Source organism: Fundulus heteroclitus, chromosome 12, assembly GCF_011125445.2.
Source record: "Fundulus heteroclitus isolate FHET01 chromosome 12, MU-UCD_Fhet_4.1, whole genome shotgun sequence".
In the NCBI taxonomy this organism is placed as follows: Eukaryota; Metazoa; Chordata; class Actinopteri; order Cyprinodontiformes; family Fundulidae; genus Fundulus; species Fundulus heteroclitus.
In genome coordinates, this window is record NC_046372.1 from 33,066,112 (window position 1) to 33,074,343 (window position 8,232).

The following is an 8,232-nucleotide window of genomic DNA, read 5'->3' on the forward strand; positions in this document are numbered from 1 at the left end:
CCGGCCGTTTTTTCTGTCCAGAGTTACCTCTCCTGTATCAAAGTGCATCAACTTGATATTGATGCAGGTTTTTATTAGTATCATTATTATTATTGATTTAAAGGAATTAATTTATTGGGAATCAAATACATATACTGATATTTTTGTCAGATATTTAGTTGAAATTAGAACACCAAAGTACAAATTTGTGAACTGCAATGTGCTTTATTTTCGTGGCCACAGTTTGCCACAATAATACAATTAATATAATTTACCACATACATGTTTTGCCTGAACATGAGTTTCAAAGCAAATAACATTTTTATCATATAAATAATGCAAATGAGTGCAAGTAACACTTACAAATAACAAAAAAATGCAACAACAACTGCATTTTCTTTTTTATACACAATGTAAAAAAACAAAAAAACAACAAAGGATAGTCACATAAGCATCTTAGAACCCTTACTCTTGCCTCATCTTCATGTTTAATTATTGCACAAAAAAAAGCTTCCTGGTTTTAATTCACCCAGGGAAATATTAGCTTTCAAAACTCTCCCTGATTTTTGCCTTTTCCACCAGGATACATTCAGTCAGAGCTGTCGGCAGTGTCACAGTCTCTCAGTCTGCATCAGAGGCTTCTGGCCTCAGCTTTACGGACCAGCCGGCCGAGGAGAGTCGCCTCCTAATAAATCAGGGTTTCCGCTACATGTAATTGATTGTGGCGCACCGCCACAGCAAAATCAGCTTCTCTTTCCTACAGCCTGGGTCACAAATGTATGAACAAATATGCAAAATAGATGAGGACTTAATCTACCCCCCCCCCCCCCCCCCAAACCCACCACCACAGTTTAAAAAAAATATCCTAAAGGAAACCCTGTATGTTACTGTTTATCTCCTCTCTACACAGCGGGCAGGTACCGAACTGCACCAGGACCCTGTTGGTGCAGCGAACGCAGAGACATCTGTGGCCACAGGGCAGTGTGTATTCAGCCTCTCGTACCATGCACACCACGCAGCCGTCACCTGTGACCAGAGAAGGGCAAATTATAAGACGTTGGACTAAATCCACTTTATTAAGAAACAAATCAGATGACGTTGGCAGGAGACATACCTGCGGGGAACTCCATGCTCAGGTCGGAGAGACTGTCGTCAGAGTTTTCACTGAGTTCGGTATAATCGGGGTTGATACTGCAGGGACGGCTGATGGGAGGTTCAGGTGCAGGACAGGACGCTTTGTTGAAAAGCGTTCCCTTTTTCTCAGAACCTACAGGAGGGAATCATTCGGAGAACTGTTGGTATTTTTAGAGTACGTTACAGGCTTGGTCAACGGAAAGCAAGAAAAACAGGCTGAGTTAAACTTAAAGTAGGTGTGTTAAAGTTACCTAGGAGGAAGATGGAGCACGTCTGCCCGTATACATCAATCATGGCCCAGAGAGGCAGGCTGAGGTCCACTTCGATCAGTAGCTTACGCTTCCTGTCGTTGTGAAATTTCACCCACAAGCAGCCACGAGGAGAGACCCAGAACTCCAGCACCGAACCTTCCTGACAGCAGGACTCGGGCACAGGACAGGCCCAGTGCCCCTGGGTGTTGGTGAGGTTAGGAATGGCCATGCAGGGCAGAGGTAAAGTCCTGGCTGATGGCGGCACGTTGGTGAAGCCTACACGCAGCGCCCCTTTCCAGTGTGCCACCTTCTTCTGCACCAGCACCCGGACCCGCTCGTTGATGCTCACAGGGCGGTTGCTGAACACGACGCCTCCTCTGAAGGTTTCTTCAGTTCTCTCCGCACATCGCAGACCCTCGCTCAGACGGATCATGTCTCCCACAGCTTGGGGATGGAAGGTCAGGGGGCCGAGGCAACGGCGGCCACAGCTGTGCTGCATCTTTGGAGCTGCAGGGGAAGTAAACACCATCATTAGGGTATTTTTTTTTCCAGTTTAACAAGTATAACTGCAGATAAATCTGTAAACATAACAAACTAGCAGTCATGCTCTCTCTCTGTCTCTGTCTCTGTCTCTGTCTGTCTCTCTCTCTGTCTCTCTGACGGCATTCTTGGAACTTCCTGACAATATCTTGACCTCCAGAGTTCCTGTTTATCACCATTTCCTTATCTCATTATAAACAGAGGAAACAGGATGGAAGCACATTTATTTTCTTTAAGAAGCTGAACTGTGTCAGCGTTTAGAGCCCGTCCATGCTGCTTGTTGGGACATCTTTGACACACGGCGATTGTTAACGCTTTGAAATACAAATAGGTCAGTTCCGACTGCCTCTGTTTGACTCACCTTTTATTATGCACTCTGCTGCCGCAAGATCTAAGATTACCGGTTTCCTATCAAACACCTGGCTTCTGGTATTCCGCTGCCCTTCATGGTTTATTGCTCCAGACTGACATCATCGTTTGAAGCTAAGTATCATTTTATCACCTGTTTTTCAGCTCAGTTAGGCTCCTTCTGCTTTGTCCTCCTGCCATTCATGCTAAGCCTCTAATGGTTATGCTTAAAGTTTTCAGAAAGATACTAAATCTATTTTTTTTTTGGTTTGTTGATAAAATAAAATAAAATAAAAAAAAAAAAAACATTTTGTCTTATTTGTAATTTTAGCTTCAACTTTTGAATTTTAAAACTTTTCAAAATTGATAGCCCACGAGGTGTTTTATTTTTTTTTCAAATCTGAATAAGATATTTTTAATTCATCATCCCAAATCTTCCATGAAAAAAGGTTATAGCAGTCTTACCTAATGTAATCCTCTCTCTTGTCATTTATCAGAAGTCAGTGATCTTCCTTACGCTCATACAGGAGTTCTCTCTTGTCCGTCTTGTGATTTGGTTATAAGGCAAGTGGGAGTGTGTCGGCTGGCTTTAAGGCATAGCGCACGTGGGATTTGGCAAACACAAACATCCAGTGACTCACAGGAAAACCAAAAGGAGGCGGGACAGAGGGAGGGATGAACCAAGCTGGAATTTTACCAACACTTCAGATCAATCCGTGCCAACTTTTCTTTTCCTTATCGTCCTGATGCGTACACTGCTTAGGTTTCGAGTTTGACTCTTGAGCACTGCAAAAACGGAACTAAAAATGAATAAAGTGTTCTTAAGATGAGTGTATTTTTCCTTGATTTGAACAGGTAAATAATATGATCTGCCAATGGAATAAGATTTTTGCACTTAAAATAGGAACAATTCATCTCCATCAACTTATTTCAAGTGCAGTATATCTAATTATCTTATTTTAGGGGTCAAAATACTCATTCCTTTGGCATATAATCTTATTAACCTGCTCAAATCTAGGACAAAAACACAAATTTTAAGAAAATTTTACTTATTTTTAGATCTGTTTATGCAGTGAGATTTCTGTCAGAATCTTTTAATAAAGTTTGTAATTTATGAATTTGCCACTATTGGGCGAGTGGTGGATCAGTGGTCAGAGCATGGTGACTTCCTCCCGGGAGGGTGAAAACTCTCCAGTTCAAATCCCACAGACTGCCACTGTGCGCCCCTGAGCAAGACCCTCAGCCCCAGACTGTGGTGATGCAGAGTGGCAGCCCTCTGCTCCCTAAGGGATGGATTAAATGCGGGGGACACATTTCTTGGCACATTTCACATTTTTTGCAGTGACAAATAAAGCAGGTTAGCGTCAACATATTGTTTCCTATTTGCCTTCAACTTATTCTTAATATAATATTAAACCAACTTACAGATACATCTCAAAGTTCCCCTTTCAGCTGAAATAATGAACTTTGACTTTGCTAACAAAATCATAAGACTTCCCATTTCCTCTAGTTTCATAAAGTCCCCAAATATTTTTATATTTGGGGACTTTCTGTCATACTTACAAATACCTATAAAATATTTTTTTATAGGTATGAACATAATAAGGCCTGGATGAAACTAAAGCCAGTTTTCAAATATATTTAAATTGTAACTATATTGAAAACGTTTTGAACTTTGATATAAATGTTTCCATCAGATCATCTAATGATCTAAAACATTAAGGTTTAAACAAAAAAAGAAGGCAAAAACTGAAAGAAATCTGTAAGGGGGCAAATTTGTTCCTAGCACTGTTTATAGTATAGTATCATTCAATAGAATAGAACAGAATAGAATCCAGCACAATAGAAGCATGTTTCAGAGAGTCACATGGTGGAAAATCCCAGTAACACTGTACATAAAAAAAACTGAAATAGACTCCATGCAAAGCTGTGTAATAACTGAGGCACATTCATTCTTTTCTTTGTGTGCAGCTGACTCAGAGCCGTTAACCCAGAGAGCATGCGCAGAAACAGCTGTGACTGGCTCAGTCCTGGTCAGGGGACTTACCGAGCAAATTATATGAGATCATAGACTCTTGGAAATTTACCCTCCATGTAAATGTATGTGCCATCTGCTACAGTATGGAGCTTTATTTCCATTATTCCAATCGTGCTGCAGGACTAACTCTGCAGCCACCATGATGCATAGCAGCTCTGCGGTGTCTGAACTTGTATAACAGGTGAAAAAGTCTTCCCATGTGCGCTTGTTGTAGGGGGTTGATCTTACGAGGAAACGTAGATTGTCTTCACGAGTTTTACAACTTTTTTATTCGACCACAAATCATCTCAACACTTTTACTGCAGGCGGTTCTGGGAGCAGCGAAAACCACCACCATGTTTATCTAAGTCACATGATTTCCTGTAATAAATGTCACGCGGCGTTGTCACTGTCAATGTTGACAGAAAATCTCTGAGGCCTGACTCAATGTGAAACTGAAAGCTACTTTTGGACTTTGTGCAGGGACAATAAATCGATGGCATATTTCGACAGAGACAAACTATGTAATGTGACGGGGATTTATCTACAGTTGCCTGAAGTTGTTGACTTCAATGAAACCCAGCTTTTATTTGCCATTTCGCAGAACTGGACTCTAAACTTTTGATAGTAAATGAAACGGATGTTATTCTGCAGTTCTCCCCCAACATTATTTATCATTTGACATTTTCAATGCAGATAGAAAGACAAGCAATTAATTCTGTGTGTTCTTATGTTCAAATAAGAACATTTGCAAACGCATGATTTTCTTTAAATCTTCTATGTACTTGAGCTATGTACTTCTCTTTTTGACACAAGCTGATTTAAAAGTTTGTTAATTTTTAAAACTCTCAAGTTCTTGCTTTCTTCAAAGCAGTTTCTCTGTTACATTCACAACTTTCTAAATATGGATTGTCAGGTTTTATCACTCTCTCAGAGAAAATTCTCTTTTACTTCCCTTGAATCACGTTTTCACGTCTAACATGTCTGTACAGGCCCAAAGTGAGCTATACTCAGGCTGCAGGTTGCATTTTTTTCTTGTGAAAAACCCATTTGGGTTGACTTAATACAACTTCTATAGGCAAAACCTGTTTGGCGCCCTATGTAGGTTGTAACTGGTTCACATTTATGGTTTAAGATCTTCAGTTCGTTTTGTGCAACCGCTCTAGGGCCTGTATGGGCTCCCATGTTTTACTAAGAATTAACCTGCTTCAATATATGCAGTTAACGCGTTTCCAGCACGTCACCAACGAACAAATCTCTGTGACAGTTTGATCTACGTGTGAACTGCTTTCTTAAAACTGTCAGGTACTGGACACAAAATAAAATCACTTTAAAACACTACAAGAATGTCTGCAAGCAAAAGTAAAGAAAAGAGACCCACAACGATCTGGTCAGTTTTAAAGGGGACATATCATGCAAAATCCACTTTTTTGGCCCTTAAATACATTTTGTTGTGTACTTGGAGTCTCTAGTTGTGGTGAAAATGTGATTGTAGTCTGTCCAGGAGCTTCATAGATATCTTCATATTCTTTATATGTTTCAAGCCATTTAGTTTTCTCTGTTTTCTATCAGGTTTTTTTGGACAATTACCTCACCGTATTTGCAGTGGAGCTGCTAAACATGGTAATGGACTTCCAGCTTACCAGTCTCGTGAATAAGCCATTTTTATTTGTCGGAGCGATTTTGTAGTCCAACCTTAAAGATGCCAAAGCGGACAAGTCATCGGTTGTTCATTACACTCTCCCCCAGCATACTACAAAATTGGCTGAATGGAGTGAAGTGGAACACTCAGCGACCTGGAGGGGGGTGACGTACCTCCTTTAGATTTAAAGAGACGCTACCAAATCAAGTTGCTCTTAGACGCACCTCAGAACAGAGGGAAAAAGGGAGTTTCAAAGGGGGAAAACAATGATTTCAGACCAAAGAATTGCAGTTTCCCTTTATATAGACCACAACTGAATGATTTCAATTTGAAAAGGAAATATTTAAAAGCGTATGTCCCCTTTAAGGATGCATTCTAAAACATTTTAGAGGTGGCATCATTATTTTAGAAATAACTTATGACCAATGACTAACTAATGACGTCCAAAAAATAAAACTGGATGAACAAGTTTAGATTTAGTGGAGATTTTCTCCAATCGACGGACTTTGTATTGTCAGTTTGGGACTTCTTTCGTTTATTAAACACATTTTTTAAATAATTTTACCTTCTCCCTGCCTGTGTTAGGGTCCTCAGGACAGTCTGACCCAAACTGTTGCCCTCAGAATGAAAGGAAATGGGTTAGGATGCTCAGGGAACAACTGCAGCACCAGCGTCAACGCCCCAGTGAAGCCAGTTTTTACATTAGCACGGACTGAAGAATGCGTCACGCAAAGAACAGATTCCTGCTCCAAAATGTACCCCTCCATGTCTGACTGAGTTTGATAGAGCCCACACATGGATCTTTATAAAGCAGGCTAACATCCAGCACCTGCAATGGGCCCAAACCTCAGCCCCGCCTCAAAATGTAGGCACCAAACCTAAAAGTCGGGTCTGCCGAGAAAACCGACCAATAAAATGAGCTCTACCATTTCTGAAAGGTGAGGGGCTAAATGTCCAGAACTCTGTCTGGAGCTTGTTCATAGCTACAAGGAGTGGGAGTGGTGCTTCTGCAGCTTGCTTATAGAGATTAAACTGAATCTTACTGGGAATGAACGTACATGTTTGAATCTGTCCACATCATTTTAACCCAGTGGGAATTAGAGAACATTAGATTTCATATTAAATTCAAACTAGTTCACCCAATTCTCGTTTTTAAATCTCACTGAAGTTGTTTGTTGCATCACCGTTGCCCTTGAAAAAAAATGAAGTTCTAATGCTTCATTAAAAGCCCATAATGATTATAATATTCATGTCCATAATGAGCCTACACAAATTTCTGGATAAAGCTGTACACATCATGAAATCGCTGTAAAAATATATGATTACGTATTCGATCTATCCAGGAGGGGACGCTTTCTCCTTCTCTCCCCCTCCTGTGCTTGATCTAGCAGAAACACAACTTGGTCAGGACATGGCAGGCCATCAAAAAATTCTACTTGTTCCCACTCCATCTGTTCAAAAAAATATTAATCTGCCTCGGTCCATACAAGGCTCGGCCCTCACCGCGGAGCCAATAGAAGCGCATTAAAGCTGTGAGACCCAGGCCAATCCCGGGCTGCATTCTAATGGGGAGCATCTTTATCAAGATGCCACTCCATTTTCACATTCTGCGTATTTATGATTTCTGAGGAGAGAGCCTGCAGGAGGCATGCATCTGTAGGACATAACTAAGGTCTTTATCCAAAGGGCTCAACCAAGACTTCCGACATGGAGCTATCCCGTGCAGATTTGTGGAAAAGAAGCTGGGTGCTGGGTGCTGCATGGTGCATTTTCAAGCAACTTTGAAACACTTCAAGATAAGATTGCCATGTGTGGACTAATTCTTTAAGAACCTAGGTGTGTTCCATAATCTAGACCCCGCTTGCGGCCGTCAAAGCTTTCCTTGCGGCCGCCAGAGGCCTTTTCCAGCTTGGATTTTATTGGATGTGTTCCTGACGCTTGGGGAAAAAAAGATTTTGAGAACTTCCCATGGATCCGAACATCCAGGGGTCTTTCCTCTTCAACAACAGCCTGAACCAGTTCCCCGCAGACCTAAAGGCGCCCGTGTGCCAGTACTCCGTCCCCAACTCTTTCTACAAACTCACCCGGGCCTGAACACCCAGCTGCAGCCGGGGACGCCCCACGGCATCAGCGACATCCTGAGCCGATCCATGGTGGGGGTCGGCTCCACGGCACCACCACCGCTGTCCGGATACTCCCCCATGGGGGGGTTCGGGCCCTCCGTTACCGGTACGTCCATGTACTACAACCGAGACTACAACCCCTCGCTGGGGGCTTCTCCAAAAGCGCTGCAGAATGCCCGATGAAGGGTCGCAGCATGA

At 41.9% G+C, this 8,232-nt stretch overlaps 1 protein-coding gene and 1 pseudogene across 1 annotated transcript; one reads left to right on the plus strand and one right to left on the minus strand.

Moving 5' to 3' along the window:
* Nucleotides 1–815: 815 nt before the first annotated feature.
* LOC118564711 (E3 ubiquitin-protein ligase NEURL3-like) lies at nt 816–2,792 on the minus strand. Its single transcript, XM_036143546.1, has 4 exons — nt 2,718–2,792; nt 1,365–1,871; nt 1,094–1,246; nt 816–1,005 (listed from the first exon to the last, which is right to left on the minus strand). The coding sequence occupies exons 1-4, from the start codon at nt 2,740–2,742 to the stop codon at nt 845–847; spliced, it is 846 nt and encodes a 281-aa protein (XP_035999439.1). The 5' UTR covers nt 2,743–2,792; the 3' UTR covers nt 816–844.
* A 4,621-nt stretch (nt 2,793–7,413) lies between these two features.
* Nucleotides 7,414–8,217, plus strand: LOC118564789 (annotated as a pseudogene).
* The last annotated feature ends 15 nt before the right edge of the window (nt 8,218–8,232 follow it).

Bases quoted from the DNA above. Each gene is read 5' to 3' on its own strand.
- LOC118564711 (XM_036143546.1), bottom strand. From the start codon at position 2,742: ATGACAAGAGAGAGGATTACATTAG. The intron at 1,872-2,717 runs GTAAGACTGCTA...CTTCCCCTGCAG, and splicing joins AAGAGAGAGGATTACATTAG to CTCCAAAGATGCAGCACAGC. The intron at 1,006-1,093 runs GTATGTCTCCTG...CTCTGGTCACAG, and splicing joins GAGCATGGAGTTCCCCGCAG to GTGACGGCTGCGTGGTGTGC.